At 34.0% G+C, this 22,939-nt stretch overlaps 1 protein-coding gene across 1 annotated transcript in view; it reads right to left on the reverse strand.

Annotated features, from left to right (window-relative positions):
- Positions 1 to 309: 309 nt before the first annotated feature.
- Positions 310 to 22,939, reverse strand: part of sorcs1 (sortilin-related VPS10 domain containing receptor 1) — a 220,009-nt gene continuing 197,379 nt past the window's right edge. Inside the window, exons 12-27 of the mRNA XM_088915889.1 lie at positions 22,347 to 22,423; positions 19,944 to 20,035; positions 18,943 to 19,050; positions 17,661 to 17,778; positions 15,546 to 15,679; positions 12,938 to 13,051; positions 11,365 to 11,536; positions 10,684 to 10,870; positions 10,140 to 10,276; positions 8,186 to 8,309; positions 7,168 to 7,280; positions 6,446 to 6,580; positions 3,047 to 3,146; positions 2,437 to 2,542; positions 1,543 to 1,703; positions 310 to 508 (exon numbers count right to left, since the gene is read on the reverse strand). Coding sequence (XP_088772015.1) covers positions 444 to 508; positions 1,543 to 1,703; positions 2,437 to 2,542; positions 3,047 to 3,146; positions 6,446 to 6,580; positions 7,168 to 7,280; positions 8,186 to 8,309; positions 10,140 to 10,276; positions 10,684 to 10,870; positions 11,365 to 11,536; positions 12,938 to 13,051; positions 15,546 to 15,679; positions 17,661 to 17,778; positions 18,943 to 19,050; positions 19,944 to 20,035; positions 22,347 to 22,423 — 1,943 coding nt within the window. The 3' untranslated portion in view covers positions 310 to 443. The remainder of the gene's footprint in view (positions 509 to 1,542; positions 1,704 to 2,436; positions 2,543 to 3,046; positions 3,147 to 6,445; positions 6,581 to 7,167; positions 7,281 to 8,185; positions 8,310 to 10,139; positions 10,277 to 10,683; positions 10,871 to 11,364; positions 11,537 to 12,937; positions 13,052 to 15,545; positions 15,680 to 17,660; positions 17,779 to 18,942; positions 19,051 to 19,943; positions 20,036 to 22,346; positions 22,424 to 22,939) is intronic.

A 22,939-nucleotide genomic window follows, 5' to 3' on the forward strand; every position in this document is an offset into this window, starting at 1 on the left:
TTTAATTAGCTGAGAATATTAAAATTCATACATTTCTCACAAACATTTATGATTTACAAAAAATATAATGGCTAAGATTTTTAACCATTTTCTCTCCTTTTTTTGAAATATAGTCTCATGAATAAATAGCATATCACTCTTGTTAGCATTAAAATAGAGCAAATAAACATAAAAGCCACTTTAGCAAACCAAAAGGTTTTTTCTCATACATGCAGGCTTTTCATAAGAAGTACCATACCTTATATAAATAAATGTCATCAAAAAATGGGCTATTTCATTGAGACATACAAAAAAACCTGTACACAGTATCTTCAGATATCCATGGAGCACTGTCTTTTGTCAGAAATGTCCACATGCACAGGTATAAAGCTTAAAACCTTTTTGTGTCTGAATGGTTTGCGAGGTCCATAACACTACTGTTTATAGATTGTGTGTCCCAGAGTTCAAACATTTACATATGTGGGGATTTCCTTTGAGATTTTGATGTTGGCATGTGGTGAAATGCATCCTGGGAGGAAAAAAAAACAAAGAAAAAAACAGTTTAAATTCATTTAGAATCAGCCATATTTCTTCCCTTGTACACTCACTAATTTAAAATATTAGTTTTAAACTGTATTTTTAAACTGCAACACATCTCACTATACAACTACACGTTGTCAAACTGCCCTCTACATGCTACAAAGTACAGTTGCACAGACAGAAATCCTTCATGTTAGGTGGAGAACTGATATGTTAAAGTAAATTTCCCCTTAGATTTACTTTCATTGCACTTTGGCAATTAAAGATAACTTTTAGGATGTTTGATAGTTTAAGAACAGTTATGCTATTATTAATGCAAAATGTTTCCTTATTTAAAACTTAAGGTGTTATATACTGTACACCAAAACAGCAGTTTATACCAGTTAGCAGCAGTTCAGATTGACTCATCACTGTCCTCTTCCAGACAATGTTGAGAACCAATTAAAAATGTTTATAGGGTTATACAATAAGGTTTTTAGAGCACACTTAGACTTACAGGGTTCATAAAATTCTACTGTATAAAAAGAACATCAATACCCATGAAAAAGGTCAATGAAGAGTAACCAGAATACTTCTAGGTCTAAATTTAATATTGTACACAGGCTAAAATAGCTATTAAATTTCAATATTGAAGTTATTCAATATTGCGCAGAAAAGGAATAGGATAGAAAATCCAAACTTTCCAAATTTCAAACTGTATTGATAAAGTCATCCATTGAATTAAAGAATGGTATGACTGTATTTAGGATTGAGTACAAGAGGCACGGTTTTACACAAAGAGTAGTGCGTGTCTTGGACAAACTGTCAATTCACATTGTTGAGGCCAATTCTGTGGAAAGCAATAAAAGAAGAAGGAATACAAGAAATGGGGGGAAAAGATCTTTGGAACAATAAATATTATCAATAACTCAAAGAAGCATGGGTCAAATGGCTCTTGTTTGTGCCAGTGTGATTCAGGAACACCTAACTGATTTTTCAACCCATGCAGTTTGGACTGCCAGTATGTAATAATGTTGCTATTACCTATAGCCCGTGTATCCAGCTCCTTGTCCAGTAGCTCCAAAGAAGTCACTAATTCCCTTTGTGTATCATTAGGAGTGCTTTCAATGGGACTCACTGGACTTATCATTTCTTGCTCTTTTTCGTTCTGCATCTGCGCATAGACATTGATGCCTGGGATCTTCCTTGAGGAAAGATAAAGATAAGTCATGGATAAAGAGCATTGACAAACAAGTATTAACCCCAACTGCCCCTTTCTTTATGACTGGAAACATGCCAAGGATTTGCCATTCTAAATTAAAAAAATATAATTCTACACAGATATGTCAATTTCTGACTTGACAGCATATTGATAACTTTTTGCCACTGAATGATGTATTTATTTTCATGTGGTTTGAAAATTCCAGTTGAGTGTTTAGTTTGGATTTGAATTTGAATTTGGAAACACAAAATTGTGCATTTTGGACAGGAGTCATTCTAATCTGATATGTCAATAAGCATTCATTATATAACTAAAGATATTAAAAGCTGATTTAACAAAACAACTAGCAACTGAGTCCAGTGATTATATTATTACAAATTAATGTACTGTATATACTTGTGAGGATTTTTATGCACACGGGATTAATAAAAATTAAGGTAAAGTAATATTGCAAGTTTGTTTCTAAGCAATTGATAATCATCCATTATAATCCTTTCTCTTGTAAAGAGCTTAATCAAAGTTTATTTTTTATCAAAATGAACTTAATTTTTTAATGTAGTTTATACTGTAGAAGGGGACATAATCTAGTCTTTGTTGAGACTAGAGACATGCATTGAGTACAAACATGCAGATATTAAGAAAATGAGTTGTTTCTGCCAGTAAGACACAATACATAAATCAATCCCTACTATATACATATATCAAGAGCACTGTACCTTTTGAATTTATAGATGACAAACACAGCTAACCCCACAAATACGACTGATAACAACATGAGCATTGCAGAGCCACTGTGACTTTCACTGGTATCCACAAGAGGAGCTTAGAAGGAAAACACAGAGCAAATGGGATTCACGTAAATTTGTTTTGAAACAAAATTAGATACTGCATATACAGTATTGAAGCTTTACAAAAAATAGCTCAACAGAACCTTTATAGCTACACCTGACAGATAATAAGTAGAAATTAAAATAGACATACTGTAAAAACAAATTCCATGTTTCCATATTCTGTTTAGGTTGCTACTCAGCCATTTTCTGAAGCACAATTATCCCAGGTTTTCTATAGGGTTTCAATATACTGTATATAAATATACATACTGTATACTTAAAGAAATAGTTGAAATTACAAACCTTTTTTTCCAATATGTCAGCTACATGTAGTAGCTTGAAGTAGCCTTTGTATGGGTATATTATTGTTTGTGTTACATTTTTATGATGATTATTAAAATGATTATCAAAGTCAGAAGGAAAATGGCTTTCCTGAGACAACATCTAGTCTTTCTTTTCAGTACACAGCCAAGACGCATACTTAAATAGAACTTACCTGCTGATAAATGAGCTGCATAGACCGTGACTTGAACACCTGGCCGAAGAGTGAACTGTATTAAGTTTTGGTTGAGTGCAGAAAGCAACATTTCAGAAAGCTGGGGAATGATAAAGAGGTTTTCATAGTGTTACCATTGCAGAAGTAAAATCCTGGTGAACTTATGGGTTTTGCAAAATATCAACACCACTAGGTTAAAAAGATAATACCACATACTGTACAATTCTGAAAGATGAACAATGAATAATGGGTAGCATATTTATGGGGAACTATATTCTTATCTACTGTAACACACCCTTAAAACTGCCTTCTCCATTGTTTCTCTGCTATCTGGGAGTTGCTATTATAGGTGGCTGTGCTATACTAAACATAGGTAAATGACTTTTCAACAGTGGACTAGTTTCCATGCATAATGGTGACCGTGAACCTTCGGTGGGCTTATTCTTCTTATTCTGGCTGGAAGAATAAACCCTAATGAAGAATATGGTTATATTCACTTTGACATGAGACTGAAAGGCAAAACCCCAAAAGCCGTAGCCATTATTGTAATGCAAACAAAAGTTTCACCATTGTTATTTCCTTATGCAACAGTTAGATAGACTACAATGATGTTTGTCCAAATGAACCATAAGCTATGCCCTGATATTGGGTGCAAAAGCCCTTGGGGGGGTTTGTTTAGAGTTTCAGTATCTTGAAGTACAAGCATGACATCCACCACCATCTATGATGGTCTTTGAAGCATATGTAAAATTATATGATATACATATTTGAAAATGTAGACATTTTAAATTTTCAGCTGTTTGCCAGAGAAATAGTCATTTTTAGGTTTGTTCGAAACATCAGCATTTTCTTTGTGAGCAAAAGGTGAACTTGTTTTTAGCTCTGACCAACAGCCCATACATATTTCTTTCCTTAACATTATAATGTGATAAAAAGGTGTTTTCTAAGGGAACAGGAACTACCGCCACCTAAACCAATCAGTTTTAAAGTTTGGTTGTTAACGGTAATATGCTAATCATAATAAAAGTGATCTAGAGTGTACACACAATGTGCTAACACTGCATGAGGGGACAGTTCAATGTTATAAATCATGGCATAAACAGGTAAGTGTTCCAGCCTGTTTTTATTATTATGAAGATCGTAAATCCTTTAATTCACTGGAATTACTATCCTCTTTTAATCCAACACCCAAAGCCAAGGAAGAAAGAACTATGATTTGCAGCTGTTTAAGGATATTCTACAAAACAAATGCCTTTCCAGAATTCATTTTCTTTCTCAGCTTTACTTCATTAATTTTATCTGCCCCATTTAGCAAATTAATTGTGATATGAGCAATATATTCAGTTCTCGATTTCTTTTTTCCTAGTAGTTAAAATTAGACTATTCTATGAATAATTACCTTTTTTGAAGTGTATCAGGGTCAGTAAATCTATTAAACTTTTTAATAAGCTGCCTACACATTACACTTTGGAGATGCCAATCTTGAATGATGATTTATTACATAGTTTGCCAGGCAATCAAAACCTGTTTATGATTAGATCTACCGGATTTCTTAACTTGCAACACCTTACATAATTACAGGAATCCTTAGGACATTTTAAAAATGTTTTCTGATAGTACTGTATGTCAGAATCAGAACCTTACACATTCTCATATTAGACATAATCCCTAATTTTCATTCCTTAGCACAGTTATATACATACACACTCATATACATAGCACTAAATTGTTTATAAGCAGAGGTGTTAATATTTAAAATGTGATTTTAATATGCAATGTACATAAGAATTTGCAAAAATTGGAATCATCTTAAACATACTCTGTAGGTTATTACACAGACACAAACATAGGTCCTTTCTTTGGTCTGCACTCTAAAAGCTATCATCCTCATATGTCACTTTAGGTTAATTATTGCATCTGATTGCCCTAAAATATTAATGTATCCAATGCATATATCATAAATAATGTACATATAGTTACACAAGCGCATCACTGCCCATAAAAATGAACAAACAGTGACATCTAGTGGGGTAAAATAAACACTGGAGTAAAATAAACACTGACATGTTACGACCTTACCGCATCTTCACACTGGAGACAAAATAAGTTTCATATGTTGTAGTAACACCTTGAATTATTTTTAATACTATGTTAAAGTAGTTCATAAACAAAAAGTAACAACAGCTGTGTATAAGAGAATGTATTTTTAAAAATTATATCATGCTAGTTAATACCGAACTTACAGTACATTAAATATGAAGAAATAAGGAACAATCCATACACAAGCAAGTTATTTGCTAAAAAATATTACATAATTAAAATTTCACTGAAACAGAAAAACATTGGTTTGGTGTAGTGACAATGCACTGTTTGAGTGTTGAAAGCATTAAGATTTACAATTGATAAGAAACAATTACAAAAAGCTAATCACTACTCACACTTTTACCAGTTCCAAATCTTCTTGTTTTTATGTTTTATTGGAAATTAATATTTATTGTACAATTATATATTTTAATAATTGAATACTGTTTTACACTTTCAAAATATGTTTTGTACTGATACTTTATTTCCAGAAAGTATCTGAAGCTGGTTCTCAATTTTTTTCCACTGTGCTTTTAGAAAATGTACAGTACAGGTAAAGTACACGTGTCATAAAAATGACACATTTAAATTCAGAGTAACAGAAAACAATCAAAATTCTGGGTAATCTCACAAACTATGTAGTCTACCCAGTCATTTTTGTAATCAAATTTAAGGCTTCTCTGACAGAAGAATGATTAAATTCAGACATAAAGTGCAAAATAATCTCTTAGTTTTTAAGTGTTTTTGTTTTATCATATAAAAGTCTTACAACTTTCTTCTTTTTTAAATAAATCAAAACTTCCATCAACAACACTCACAGGTTCATGACTGTACTACTCCAAAAATGCAAAAACACACTAAAAATACCTAAACAAATGCATAAATAGATCTTTCAAAAGTCCCCAACTTGCAGCTAAAACATTAAGGTCGGGATGTTGTAAAATGAGAGTGGTAGCAAAGATCCAACATTGTTTTTTTGTTAAATTTATATCAATAAATGCCAGGAACATCGTCAATAGTCATTACCTATAATCATGGTCTCTGACATTTTTTCTCACAAAAAAAAATACTTGTTAACCCCTTAATAATTTCAAACAACTTTTTCCCAGTGGCTCTGACTTCTAAATATAACACAATGATTCATATCACTGTAGGCACCCAGACATCTGTACTTAAGAGATGTAAAGAAACAGTAAAAAAGCATGTAAATAAGACTGATAGTCTGCAAGGCTGAAATCAAGATCATTCTTTGAGCTTGATGCTGTTGTCAAAGCTGAGAGAGGAACGTAACATTCTGTAACAAGACAATATTTTTACCTGATCTAAATGTGCTGCATTTCTTTCTGGTTTCCCTTCGGTTAACTCTTTGTCAGGTAAAAGAAAGAATTCTGCAGCTGTTGGTAAGCCAGGGAGAACTGTAACCAGGAGTTGTTCTTCACCAATATCTGTGGCCTAGCATAACATAAAAATACATACATGTATACATATTGCACTTAGAATTGTTCAATTACAATCAAAAACATTTCCACTTTAGAATGAACTAGCCCTTCTTTGTCACTAAAAACATTAGAGAAAACTCTGATTATGTGATAATAAAACACAAAGTGAAAGAGAATAGGTCAGTAAAAGAAATCATAAAAAACACTTCATCTTGATCAAATGTGAATTTTAATATAATCTTCTGTATCTGAAAGTTAATTTCAGTTTCACTTAATTTGCATGCTATAAATACAATAATTATGCATGTTATTTTTCCTGTCTTTTCTTGTCTTCTATATATCATCATTTCCATGAAGAATAAAAAACGTGGGGTTACTATTACATCAGAGTCATTTCTTATTTTGGGTTCTATAGTTTTTTACAGAATGTGTACTAAAGCATTGGGATGCACTGTTCCAGTAAGTATCCAAAACTATTTTCACCACCACTGTTACAGAACACTTTTCTGGAAAGACACTTTATTTGGCGATAATTCTGTAACAGCTTCAACTACAAATGCCTACAAATTGTGATGAAAGGAAACATCTGGTGCAACTCACTTGCACCAAAGAATTCTTGATGACTCTACTGATGTCTTGTCTCCATTCGGCAACATCAGGGTTATAGTCATCCAAATTGGAGGAAAATGCTAAAAGCTGTGATCTGAAATATTCTTAAAAGAGAAGATCAATTATAAATACATATATATGGTAGTCAAGTATGATTATGGGTACTTTTCACTAAAATCAATTTTAAATTTAAATTAGTCAATTTATTTGAGCTATTCTGCATTCATGTTTTTGCTATAATATCTGAGGGTTATTTTCAATGAAGATCAAACACTACACTATTTTTCAAGGTTCGTTGGACAGCAAAATAAAGGCTCTTAATATATTTTTTAGCTTTGATGAGACTTTGAATGAAAATAATGGCAACAAATAGAAACCCATTTATAATAATAAAACTTCATAACAGTATCCACACAACAACTCAGCCATGCAATTTAATTCCACTTTTAATATATCTGTCCATAACTAATTGTCTAAAATTGGATTTAAACAGCGAATAAGGGGTGTAAAACAGAGGTTGTACAGTATAACAGTAATTACTACTGCACCCCACCTATATTGCTCTTTTATACAGTATAGTATATTTCAGTTTATGTATATTAAGTTTTTATATAAACTTCAGTATGTCCAAAATTCAGCAGCCAGAATCCTTATCATCAGAAAAATCCCTTTTCTATGTGCTATTTTATTATTCCCTATCTTTGTTAGTTTTCATTTGTTTTGTCTGTGGTTTTTACTTTTCCTGTAAAGAGTTTTGAGAAGATACTGTTAAGGGAGCTATTATTATTAGTAGTAATGGTAGTAATAGTAGTAGTAGAACCTAGGTTCTGATTATGCTTTTTTTTAGCAAAATCAAAAGATTATGACATTTCTTTAAAGCAGTGACATTGTGAGTTCGTATAAACCTTTTAAAGCTTAACACCCAACAAATGAATCAGGTCCTACAGAATTCCATGAGTAGACTGGATAGCTAAATACTCCTTCTTTTTGAAAAGATAAAGTCTCTCACCATGAACAGCAATTGTTTTCCTGTCTTGCAGTAAGGAATTCCCGGCAGACACTTGCACTGTGACAGTGTTTATTCCTTCCTTGCTGAATGTAAAGGCAACACTTCCCTCTAGAGTGATCACTGGCTGAAATTTAAAGAAAAAAAGATAAGGAGCTGGTGTATCCCTTGGGGTCTTCTTATCAGCCTGACTACTGGGAGGACATTGTGTTATTTACACTATGTAAACAATAGAAGCCTACAATATTTTTTCTTGAATAGTTTTAAGTTGCCTTTGAAAGAAAGGTAACATGGTCACACGAGTGAAAAATATTGGTTTTTGTGATGCTTTGCAATAAAATTATAAACAAGAGACACGTAAAAAGGATTTAATAAAGTAATTTAAAAAATATTAAACGCCACGGCATAAAATGAATTTTAAGACAGGATTCAAAAGTGCTGACTGACATGTAAGAACTGGTATGAGTTGGGAGATCATCCCACAGCCTTAGGCAACAGCACAGAAAGCACATTCTTCTAGTGTTCAGAGCCATGTTTTGGGAACTGAAAGAAGGCCAGAATCTAAAGAGCACAAGTGATGTGTAGGTGTAAGGGGACTTAATGGCTCACTGATGTAGTCAGGAGCTGAACTATTCAAGCCCTTAAAAGTGAGCGGTAGTATTTTGGTTTTTTTCCAATGCTCTGGTGCAAAAAAGCTTTAAAAAAGTCATAAATTATCATAAAGTTTAGCTTTTATGATAGTTTAGCTAGTTAAGATCTACAGTATGTAGTTAGACATTATCTTAACTAAAGATACGTTAGATAACTGAGCTAAGAAGTTGTTTTGAAATAGCAGTACACATTGCTTACTAATAAGCAGTTCTGGAAAATGCCAAAAGCATGTGTTAGCTTTTCTGCATCAGACTGAAAGGAATGTAAATGGAAGTGAGGAAAGTTGCAAAGAAGAAACAGAAACCTTCACAACATTGTAAACATGTAAGTTAATTTTATTTTTGCACTTTAGATGTGTCTTAAAGTCTCAAGATTTGTTCAAGGCAGTAAATCACTACTCTTCTGCTACTACAGTACTACTGTACTGAAGAAGGGCATTTTCGACTTGGAAAACCCCCCTGAAATTGTTTCTCTCTATATACTGTACCCATATAATGTCGGTGAGAAGAAAAATATGGCCCAGATTTTTGATTAAAGCTAGAGCTCTTAAAATTGAGGTCCAACAAATTACTTGTTGGATTTGGATGGTTAACTTAGGAAAGCTGAGGCAAGCAAACAGCTGCCACTTAGTAACATCTCTGTGACTGTGGCATGGGATGTTGTTTTCATTTAACCCAGGACTCATCCACAATAACAAACACAAAAAAGCAAAAAGTATGAGCACTGTATTCAACATTATATAATGAAAATTAATCCTATTTTAATATTTAATATTTTAGATTTTTTAAAAGAAGAGCAACAATCACTTAAGACTTATTTATATCTTTAATTATTTGATAGTGTAACTTCTAATTCATAATTTAATCATCAGTTATAATTTATACTTAATTGTAGGAGAAGGTGATATTATTTTTAATATATAAATGTTTATTATACATAAAGTTATTATATATTATGTCTGATGAAAATGTGCTTTTATATCATAATAATAAGTTATTACAATTAGTATACTTTATTTATGTATTGAGAATCTATACAATTTATCAATCAGGTGTGTATATTATGTCTGAAAACAGGTATATTTCACTTTATAGATCTCTATAGAAGTTTTCTATAGATGTAATATCAGTTCAAAAAAAATAATCACAGGTTTTCTAAAAGAAAATTCATATTCTGACACTCTTTAAAATTACAGATGCTTCTTACAAAAATTAAAACCTATTTTAAAAACGGTATCAGAACCAATGTACTTATATACCTTTACTGAGTAAGCTTTGAAAACACTGAAAACATCTCATTGACCAACCTCAGTATTATTTCCAAACCACCAGATGTAGGTGACTGTTCCCACTTGACTTGGCCAAAGGACTGCTGTAAGATTGACTTCTTTGTTCTTCACAGCCACAAAGGGAGCAGAAAGGTGAATGTGCTCTAGCTGACCTACTCAAGGACAGAAAAACACCCAGCATGACAGACTGGAGTCCTCATTCTTTCATTTATTTGACAATAATAATGAAATAGATAGATTCAATTCTCTGCATGCATATTTTGCTTCAGTTTTTTTTGCCCCTCTTCCTCCTTCCTATAACCTAAATTTTATCCCTGAACAGCTCACACTCCATGGAGTTTTATACAAATGTCTCTCTCATTGGGAATCATGTCATCTGTGTGTTATTTTTCATCTCTAACACACTGAGCAAACCAGACCTCATTTTCTTTTTCTGGCAAATCAGATTGACAGATTGGAGAGCTCAACATCCCTGATCAATAAGTCATTACCATTATATCTGTCAACCTCAAATACATCAGGGGGTGGTCTGTTCACTCACTAAACAGCAGGAGTAACTTACATGTTACGTGCAGGTAGAGGACAGCACTGTCCGATCCAAGGCCGTTCTCTGCAGTAGCAGACACCTTATAAATCCCCACATTTTTGTACACATGCTTGATCCCATCTTCTATGGAACTCACATTGGAGTATGAAATGGCATTACCATCACCAAAATCTACCATGATGCTTGTTTTAGACCCATCACCCTAAAACATAATGTTTAATACAAAAGGCACAGTCAAAAAGCACAGTAACAATCCAAGAGAGATAAATTATAGAAAGTACACCAAGGAAAAAAATCCCTCATATCACATCATGAAAATTCTAAATAAAGTTGAACTGCAATGAACTTTACACATTAGTAGGACACAAGCATTGAGCAAATTAATGCATCTTTATAATGTCAGTGAGGTTTGAAAATGAGACCACAGAGATAAATATAGGCTTTTCAATGACATTTCAGTAAATGATCATAAGAAAGGATAACATTTGTGTCAGTAAGTGGGCACCTGTGACTACAGTGGCTGCAGGAAATGGCTATGTTTGATTACACCAGTGCCTGAGTATCTAAGAAGGTAGAGAAACGTCAGTTTTGTTGAAATTACAGACTTCTCTGACACAAGAATAGCCCTGTCAGAGTTATTCTAGGCAGGAATATACAAAATCTTTAATCGCGTCTATTTCCCTTCAGGGTACTTACTTCTTCCAGAAAGACGAGGAAAGTGACGTTGGTACCCAGGGTGGCTGTCAGCTTTCCTTCACTGGTGACGAGGTGGAGGCCCCTAGGAGGCCGATTAGGACACTGCTGCCTCCTGGCTGTGTACAGCTCCTTTACCCCAGCAGTGCAGTTATTGGACACCACCTTCCGGTACCTGGCAGACACAAACCAGCAGAATATTGAAAGAAGAAATACTATTTTGACAATTGTGAAAGAATCTTTTTTAAAGGGAGACTGCAGAGCCACCTAGGGTTAGTTATTGTTACTCTTATCACCAGTGGCTTATTCCGCCACAAATTCAGAGTCAAATAATATCAGCCCTTTTCAAGAACATGAAGTGCATTTTATGAAACTGAACGTTTTTAGTTTAACAGTGTTAAACTTCCCACCTTGGCATGAGGTAACAGATTAGTCGGAATAACAAATGCAGGGATCATGATAGACTCAAGTATGAGAAATCAGATTTCAGTTTTTTTTATGTTCTCTTTTTCTGAATGCCAGGGATTGATGTGATGCTCGTGCACATGGCTTGTTCATGACACCAAGCACTTCTGGCAATCATTATGGCTTTCATTTGCACAGATCTGTCTGGAGCATACCTTGCCATAGGGTGCCCCATGAGAGAAGTGATGCTGATGTGTCAGGTACCATTGCATTTTTCACTGTATGACTCAGCGCACCTGTGTACAATTTGGCACATAGGCCCCATTGGTTATGACAAGACCCTACAGACTGGCAGATTTACTGATGCATTGCTTGTGTGAATGACAATGAATAGTACCAAATGTCATTCAGTTGTAGAAGTTTCTGTATGAACTTTATACTGTCAGTCTTCATAGTGGCAGAAATAAAATGTTAAAAGTTGTTAGCAAAAGAGAAAAGAATGCTGTAATACCAGTACTTTTTACACTGAAAACATGCAGTATGTTATAATGATATAATGATGAGTTCAAAGGCAGTTCATTTATTATATATATTTATATTTCCACTTCAGAGCACCCAAGATGCCAGTTTTACTGAATTCTGGATTGAATACATATGATGGAATCACTTTGGTATATAAATCAACTGGATACACCTTAAAATGCAAATACATTTATTACAGTGTAATAACACAGTAATTACCTTTTAATAATGTGGTAGTTATACTTTTCAGTGATATAATTACAAATAATAATCCTATGACTGAACCAGTAATCACACTATAAATTCAATTTTTTCTACATGAAAGTTTACATTTGTAACTCCCATATCGTAAGTAATTACATAATGCAGTTACAATATCAGCCATATGACTTTAAATGTAATTATATGTTCTGTATTTCAAAATGTAAATGTCACATAACTGCAAGGTGATTAAAATGTTACTACACTGTAATTAATGTAGCTGTATTTTGAAGTATATGACAAATCTATACTTGGCCTCATGTCTGTGTATAAAGATTCAACACTGAACTCTTCTCAGTTTCTTTTAAAGATGATCATTTAGGGAGAAAAAACATTCACTGACAATGACAAAAAAAAAAGAAATCTCAAGACTTTTACATACACTTACCCAGTGCTGTTGAGGAAACTCTTTCCTGAGTTGCAGATTCTGGACGCAGAAGATGGAGTAAACCAGAAGGCAGGTGTGCACTTTCCATTTCCTCTTCGCTCATATCCATAATCACTACAGTGTGCATACAAGAATATACTTATCTATTAAACCGGCTTTAAAATAAAACACAGAATCAAAGGCAATTACAATGTCATACAAACTGTAAATATCCTGACATACAATACAGTATACTAAGACTCTGATTTTCAATGTGGCTGTGTGATTTTTCCAGGTTTAATGTTCAGTGTATATCTTTTCTTCATACAGTATATCTAATATGGATAACAATATGAGTTTACACTGCAGTTTTATTTATACTACTACAATTCAAAATACATTTAAAGAAAACATGAATATATGTAAAGTCATTTCAAAAACCTTAAAAAACCTACAGTGAAGACAATTTTTTAAAGAGCAGAACAACTTTTATTTTTATATGCTGTAGTCCACACAAACTCAGTATCTGAGATTTTTACCTGTCTATTTGGCTCTTATTCTTATAATGAACGAGGAAATGTCACATTACTGCCAAACAAAAGAAGTATCTTTCTACTATCTTTTGATTCCAAAAGATACTTTCCTAAGGCAAGTGTATAACTACAGTACAGGGATCAACAAATGTTAGGCTATATACAGTAGCTAAAAGCCTAACATTTAAATCAAGGAATGTTATATTAAAATGTACACCATTAGTAAGATCTCATTTAGATACTTTGTACAATTTTGGTCTTCACAGTGCAAAAAAAGATATTGCTGCTCTGGAATCAGACCAGGGAAGAGCATTCACATGCATTCCAGTTTTAAAAGAATATGCTATACTGAAAGGCTAAAAGCTTCTAACTTGAATTGTGCAACACAGAAGACTAAAAAGGTAATTTCATTCAAGTATTCAACCATCTCAAAGATATTGAAAAAGTCACCTTTTCTTCATAATCAATACTAAAACATGAAAAAGTAGAGAAATGGAAACTATGTGAAAATGCTTTTGAAAATGGAAACCAGGAGGCATGTTTTTTACACAAAAGGTTATGGGAGTCTGGAACAAGCTTACCCAGCCATGGTGTTGAACCTCTTACCTTGGCTTCTTTTATTTGCACTAATTGATACGTTCTACTGAGCACATGTCACAGCAACATACATGTCATTTCAAATTATGTATGGTGAGGTGTTCATATTAAATCATGTGGGTTACCCCTTGGGTTTTGCTGGCAGGTTAATGACAATTTGGGAATTGTTGCAGGTCTCCTAAGTGTTCTTTGTCTAATTGTTCCATCCAGACCCTATCTATTAATATCAATTCTACTGCCAGTATTTTATGATACAATCCAAGGGCTTTTTGCATATATACAAGCAAAACTGTAGTGATGTCAAACTTTTAAAATTTATGTATGTGTACATTACAGAATAAATCCACTTAGAAATGCATACTTTACTATTGTTGTCATAAATTTACCTGATGCATTTTTTTTTATTAAACTATCAAAACGCATGCTGAGCTTTTAATAGACTGCATGCTTTTCAATGGGTTACAGAACAGAGCATGACTAAGATTGATGAGAGTTTGATAGTAACAGAGCTCTGTGTGGTTTTTCAAATCATTTTTCAGTCTACTGTAAGGTGTATGTCAAATGCACCTCTCTGTGACATGACACGAGTTTGACTTTTAAAAGAACCATCACATTAAAAGTGAACTGAAGGAGTACAAAAAAAAGAAAAAAACAACTTAGGAAAACATAGCTCTTTTCCAGAGTGTGAAGGAAGGTGTCACAAAATGTTTAATCCTTATAAACCTCCAATCTTATCAGATGTGACCGAAGTTTACTACTACAATGCGTCACTTTTTTCTTCCCCCTTATTCCACAGAAAGAAGCAGCAGTGGAAAAAACATACAGATTGAAAACTTTGGCAACTCATTAGAATGAGTACAAACACACTAATCTAATTAAAAAGGCAGCACAGTTGTGCTTTCCAACAATGATGGTAATGAATTACACCAATTAGTGGTACATGCATACAGATGCACAGCAGAGTTGTGATTGTTAATGAAAGCTATTACACAAGATGAGTAATTGCTTTCAGGAACCTCGGTTTGAATAGTGCACACCACATGGGTTGAAAAGATTCTAGGGTTTGAGAAGATAGTGCAAAACAAAACACAGTAAGACAAAAAAAACAGAAAAAGGAAATTAGATCTACTATATATTCTAATATATTGTATTGTAAGAGGACAACAAAGAAAAGAGCATACTGTATCTATTGATGCCCATTCAAGTACAGTACAAATTAGCCACTAAACATTCCTGATGTCTTCATTGTAATCTTTTAAAATGAAGATTTCTTATTTAGTTAATTACAGTTTTAGGCATGGACGTTTTTGTATCTGATTAATAGTTGTCACAGATGAAGAAAAGCAAACAAAGCCCGAACCCATTAAATTCTCAACTGTAAATCCCAAAGCTTTCTTTGTTATTGCAATATTGCATTAACTTGAGTGCCAACTCACTCCAGTTTAAAAAGAACTACCAGACTATCGTCTTGCTTTGTGGAATGACCCCCTTGCACTCACCATTCGAAATCAGACTCTGTACAAAGACAGGGTTCTGATGTCATTGTGACAGAATAATCTTTTCCCATGACACATCTGGCTGTTGGCTTGAGTTTCCTGTAGATTCTTTTCACACCCATAATGCATGGCTCACCCTGCAAGGAGACATTACACTGATCAAAAGCATCTGTAATGGGGACCTTGGTTGACAAATTAACAAAGGAGTTAATATATTTTCCCATTCAAATGTCATTAAAATGTTTAAAATAATCAGAGAATTGATTCCAGTTGGTTTTAAATTGAGGTGGAACAATGGAACAGTGGTTAGCATTGCTGTCTCGCAGTGCTCGGGTCCGGGGTTCAATTCTGGACCTGGGGTCCAGAATTGAATAGGGTGCTATCTGAGTGGAGTTTGTGCTGTATGTTCTCCCCATCTTTGTGTAGGTTTCCTCAGGGTGTTCGGGGTTTCTTCCACAGTCCAAAGACACACTGGTAGATTAACTGGCCCTGTTGTGAGTTCACGTGTGTTTGTGTCTGTGTGTGCCCTGTAATGGAGTGGCTTCCTGTCCAGGGCTTATCCTGCCTTGAGCCTCTTGGTTGCTGGGATAGGCTCCAGCTCCCCTGCGACTCCATACTGCATAAAGCAGTTTGAAAAAGGATGGATGGATGGTTTTTAATTGATTTGTATTTAACTCAATTTAATTACAATTGGTATGTGAAATTCAATATTGTAGCTATGTTCTCTTTTTCTAAATGTATTTGGGTGATTTTGTCTTACACTACATGCTAGTGATTTCAGTTCCATCTGATACCTGCTGAAGCACCTGCCTATTCCTCTGAATGGTTAAGATTGAATACTGTTGTGGTGGAACTATGATCCTTGGGTAACAAATGCTTTTCGCTTAGGCAATGAGCTCATTTATCTTCCTCACTCTCATACTTGGCAGTGTTTCTGTGAAATTTATTGTTGGCATTCTGAGTAATGCTAAATTAAAAAGGACTGAAAATTGGCACGCCAGAGAAAAACAGTAATTGTATGAGTGGATAACAAAAAATACAGTGGTTTAAATAAGTATGTCAAAACAAACTGTATTTTTTATTTTTAATTTGCTTAATGCAAATTTCCTTTTGAATTGTGTTTGTTAGAGGTTCATCAATACAGTTTATTTTGATATATACCAAAGCAGTATAATTTGTATAATTTCCATGAGAAATGAAAAGTGTAGTAATGTACAAGAAGAACTGTGATTTACTGTCACGATTGTAGTCCCTCCTCCTTAAGGGCGCTCCGGCTCTTTCACTTTGGATTTGATTCTGTGCACCTGACCCCTGTTCCCAGCCCACCTTAAAAACCAGGCGCTGACGTTCATCCTGGCTCTGCATCTGGTTTCCGCACCGTGCGAGTCCGGGACCTGGAAGCGCCTGGTCCCATTAAGGTTTTAATCTTTGTTCCCGTTCCCTGTCCGCCGGTTCTGACCCGGTTCATGGTTTTAATCCCTTGTTTGGATGGATCACCTGGCTATGGACTTATTCTTGCGTTTTTGGATTCCCTCTATGGATTACTTTTGGATTGTTTGCCTCGGCCACACCTCCCCCGTGCACCAGCGCACTTTGGACACGCCCCCCTGTTTAAATCCCCGTATTCCAGCAAGACTTTTCCCTAGTGTTTCCTCACTTCTTCGGATTGTGTTGTCCACATAGGGTCCGGAAAGAACTGTTCGTTACATTTACAGAGAGCACCTGTAAGACTTACTGCACTGGGCCTCTTTCAGATCAGAGTTCAAAATCCTTGTTTTAAATGTTTCACTTTAAAGTAATTCCATCAGATGAAAATTTACTTAAGATCCATATAATACATGTATGTCCTTTAATAAATTGTACAAAAATGAATCATACTGAAACAACCTAATCCTGAACATCTGTTACACTGGTAACAGATTTGCAGGGTAATAAGTGGCCTATACAGATCTTACAAAGCATTAATAAAACAATATAGTTATATGCTATATAGTTATATAGTTATAGTTTCTGTAGATATTGTACTTTGTGGCATTGAGGAGTCCTTGCAAATTATCATTATTTTAGTATTTCAGTGCATAGTTAAACTTTGGGTATATAAAATGCTGAGATTCTTACCTGGTTGTGCAGATGCCATGTCTGATAATCAGCTTCTGTACATCTCCGATTAAATATTGACCTGAAGTCAATTTTGACTAGCTGCCATTCTGAGCGATGGCTAAAATGACCAAATATACTAAAAACAAAAAAGAGAACCAGTTATAATATTAAAATTGTAAGTCTACAGTTTTGAAAATCCTTCATATTTGTTGCAAAGGGTGGAGATTTATTCGGATCATTGAATTCATAGACTGTATACTTTCTCTGTCTGGTAAATAATACCGGTAAATGGCCTGGCCAAAGTTAAAAAATGACATGCTCATGGACCATTTCCAGCAAACACTATTCTTTTCTTCAAAAAACAATTATATGGTCACTAGCTTACCAGACATTGATCTTCATTGATCCAAAATCTGAAGAATTTTGTTTTGATCTGAGTTACTGTACTTGGAAATAAGATCCTTTTTAAAGAGGGAAGGGCGATAAGACATGTTCAAAGAGTTCACAAAACTGATATCCTTTGTGAACAAAATTTATTGCCAAATAAACAAAATTCTTCTTCATCTCCTTTTTGCTTTGTGTCACTGCACATAGCACCTCTTGCTATATCAATAAAGATTATGTATTGTTAGGTGTCCCAGGTGGCTCAATCAGTAAAGATGTTCACTTTGAATGACGGTTGAGCTCTGTGGCTCTGATGTTACTGGTTTGTGCATCTATCATGACATTGCTTTTTAATGTCAACCTTGTTGCAAACTACTGCACCATTCCCTGCACCTCCAGGCTTGCAGTGACATCAGTGATAGACTGATAGATTATCACTATGATAGACTTTGCACTACATCTCCAATAAGGCACTGTGGAGTTCAAAGCATGTCAAAAGAAGAATTCCTTGGAAATTAGTACGTTGTAGCCCAAAGACTAAGCCTTAAACAATTGGCGATTCTAAATTGGGTGGGAACGTTATAAAAACATAATCAATAATGCTATTGAGTTGCTGTAGTACTGAATATTGGTAAAACTCTACGGTGCTAAAATCTATCTATGCTAGAAAAGGCCTGTTTTTACTGATATTTTCCTTGCCATCAGAAGTACCTCTTGAGCCAACTTGATTTGCAGGATTTTGCATCAGCAAACCATGACTTCGGACAACACTCTGCTTCTACAAAAACCTCTTGAAAAGCCTACATCAATTCCAACTTAACCACAGCTAGTGTCTCAATTTGATTTGATTATTTTTTATTTTTAAAAAAGATACAGTACTTCAGTTCAAAACTCAGCACTTCAGATTTTCACTCACGTCATTATCAGAGTTTCATCTCCAGGTTCTCCTAGCACTCCATCCACAAAGAGGGGGGTGAAAGTGAAACTGTACTTATTCCACACCCTGCCTTCATCAAAACTCAGCCTGTGTGAAGTAGGAGGAAATCAGAGTCCACAAAAAAGAATTCCCACAGAGAAAAAAATGTAAAATAACCTCCCTCTTCCTTACCTCATAACATATGATACAATACCTATGCATTAAATATGAATACATAATCCTATTGATTATCAAAACAGAAAAAAATACTGTAAAGTGGATTCAAGAGTGAGAAACTAATTTTAGGTACTGACAAGTTTCCATAATGCCAAATCATTTTTAATAGTTATTCATCCACTCAAACTTCTAGCCAGGTTTGCATGAATATTTAATTTTATTTGGCAAGCTTCATGCAATATAATAGAGTGGAATGTAATAACAGACTTTGGAATTCTTCAAAATATATTTGAATAATCATCACAAAATCCAACCCTTTATGATGAGAAAAACATGCTGAACTATGAACAAATATTTTCACATCAATGCTGATCAACTACTGTCCATTTTTAAGCATTTTATGGAATGTCAAATGTGGAATGATCATCCTGTTTGTTTGTGCCTCTATTTGGGGTATTTTTAGTAAATGTATACTCAAAACTAAAAAATCTCCCATCTCCCTGCTATGTAGGTGACCTATTTTTATTCAGCTTAAGGCATACAGTAGCCATTATCACAGCTGATGACAAATGTAAATATTTTCTTAATTAGAACAATTCTACAGTTTCACCTAATGCACCTTGTGCAGGTGTTTGAAATAATACTTCTTGTCTTAAGGGTATTCACACGTAGCTGAAACTGGTGTAATTAAACAACATCCTGCTGATAATAAGGTGATTTTTTTCACTGTTTCATATAATTGGCTATCAGATTTACAGGAAAAGTGTCTGAAAGATATATTGAACAGGAGTTGTTTTCAAATAATAACTATTATTTGGCATTACCAAAGATGCCTGATAGGAAGAGGTGTGTGTCTAATTGCAACTAGAGCACCACCTTGGTCCAAGTAAAGAACACTATACTCTTCATCAAAGATCTGGAAAAGAAAAGATCACAGGCTCTTTTTATGAACACATTCATGACAATCAGGAATACAGTCAATATATGGGCTTACTATAACAAACTTTAGTGTCTGTGTTTGGACAAAGACACAAGACAAAGGACATACACAAAAACTTACATTTATATATCTACAATTTTCAAAGGTATAAATAGACTGAAATACAATGAAATTAAGGCTATACAGTATACAGTACCAGTCAAAAGTACACCTCGTTAAAACCAGACCTTTCACGAGTATCTGTGCTTTAAACTGTATAAACCTGTCTATAAACACTTAATAATTAATTACGTGATATGTGTACTTATAATCTTAAGTGAACTGCATTGAAAATGTTAATTTTTCATTTTCAATAAAATGAACACCCAAAGCAAGTGGATTTCAGTCTGAAGCCCAGGTGAGTTAAAAGTCAGAAATGTGTATAACATGGTGTTAGAACACTAAAAGAAGTCTGAAATTGTCTCCGTCAGATGTTCTCACAGTTGATGTTACCTCATTTACCTTTTGTCACCAATTATTGGTAAACAGGTGAGGGTCCACGATTACTATAAACATAGGGAGCATGGGCAAAAGTTTGTAATTCCTGAATGAGTTTCCTAATACAAGTACTGTATATTACAGAAAATATATATAATTAAAAGCACAAGTATTGAAATGTATTCAAGTATTCTAAAGTAGTACAGTACATAATGTATTGAGTAACTGACTAAGAGGTTGATTGGTTGTACTGCAGCTTTCAATGTGATGTCAGCATCCGTCCTGTAATTTTTCCCCCATTATCTGATAACATTTCCCTTATTTTTCAGAGCTTGTTGTTTATACTTGTTTGTGTTGCAGTGGTTGCCTTGCTGAAGTGTGAAGCTACAGTAAATGAGGTCAGGGTATCATTTCTGTCATGAAATGAGTTACTAGTTTGCCCCTTTTATTTTAATTTTCATTAAAAAATGCTTTTTTAAGGCCTTGGCTGGACTTAGGGCCCTCTATTATAAACAACTCAATATCTGATTCATCATATAATAGAATGTTCTCGAATAACTTGTGAGGTTATGCATTCCATTTCCGTGTGCTTAATTTGTATGTTTTCTTTGATCATAGATTTGCACTTTCACCTTGTCCACCTACTCCTTGCTTGCTGAGGGATAATTCTGCCAAATGATTTACAAGGTATTTGAGTCCAAGCTTAGGTTTTATATAGATGCAATGAACAATTACTATATCACATTTCACTGCTATTTCACTCCTAAATCTGAATTGGGTCCTACTTGTAGATATACTGTAGTTTTATATGCATTGTGATGTATATATGTATATGTGAAATTGATTACCTGGCCTTTTAAAAGTTTTTGAGCTTTAGTAATTCTTTAAAACTTTCTGAGCTTCAGTAATTAGATTTTTTCAGATTTTCAAATTGGTTTTCAAACATTTGTACTTTCTTTACATTTAATATAATACTAGTACAGTTTGTTTCACACTACAAATTTTTGCTTCATAGCACATTACTTTGCTATGAGTCTTGGACTATAGTCAGCATTTATTGATATGGCTCTGGGTTCTTGCTCTGCTTAATTCTGAAATTATTAGGCTCTTTGGGATTACATGTCAGATCTTTGACTGAAATTATTACGGAGTAGCTGGAATTTAATGTGCTACTTTAAAAGTTTATGTGCACTTGTGATGAAAGATCTAAAATTAACTGAGCGCTTTATATGTAGAGTGCATGACAAGAAAACAGACACATGCTCTCAGACCATTAAAACTGAGACTGCTCTACCTGCAGTGCATATTTCTTTGAGAACCAGTGGCATACACTCATTTCTTAAAGTAATCATTTGACTCAGCGGATCTGGGGTAACAGTTTTAAAGGTTAAAAGTATCTGATCTGATTAAAGAACAGGAGTGTACTATCTTTCTAAACAGGTGTCATGCGTCATAAAGATATTGCCCAATCCTAAGTAATATTATTTAATTTTATTATTTCCAGCAATCATAATTCTTCCTCAGAACACATCATTCCATCTGCTGTTATTTATTTAGATCTTCTTTTGCTAACATAATTCTTAATGTCTATGGGCTATACTAATTATCTTTAAAATGCACTAAACCTACTCATTTTGTAATGATGGAAATAATTCCTATAAATTGCAATCACACAACATCTATTTGAACAGGGGTCCCTCCCACAGGAAGTAAGTGCAGTACTGAATTATAAAGACAGCCTTTTTGAACACATCAATCTTTGAAAAATCACCACTCTACAGCTTTTCTTTTCACTTCTACCTTTATTTACCTGTCTCCAGGTGTTACCGGCATCAGATGTTATAAACATGCTGACATTATTGTTTGACAACTCAGAACCTATGGAACCTTCAAGACAAAGAAGGAAAAGTATTAGACATTTTGCATTTGACTTCAATTGCATTTAAACTTCAAGTTTATACAGTTCTACGACATAATACGTGTACTAATTCCATTAATGTATCTCTCACAACAGGAAGAGAAGAAACCCTGCTGTTTCACAATTTTTCCCCATTAGATCACTGTTTGATCCTCAAATATTAAAGTTATCAATGCCAATGCATTGTTTTGAAGCTAATTATTGAGGTTGTCTATGATGGCACCTCTCAACTAAATGGTAGTTTTTTAGAAAAAAGCCCATGAATTGATTTTACAGAAAAAAAGGTTTTTTTTTATTCTGTGTCAGGTGTGACATTTATTTGGGTACAAATTTTTATGTACTGTACATTGTCCCTGTGTAAGCTGAGAATAAATGTAAAGTCTTCATTACTGAGTATGATTTTTGCATAAATAAGTGATCTTTCTTATTTTAAATGTGATAAAGTATTCACATTATATAGACATGTTCATGGAGTTTTTGTCTAT

The sequence above is a fragment of the Atractosteus spatula genome, chromosome 5 (assembly GCF_055471065.1).
Source record: "Atractosteus spatula isolate fAtrSpa1 chromosome 5, fAtrSpa1.hap1, whole genome shotgun sequence".
NCBI lineage: Eukaryota > Metazoa > Chordata > Actinopteri > Semionotiformes > Lepisosteidae > Atractosteus > Atractosteus spatula.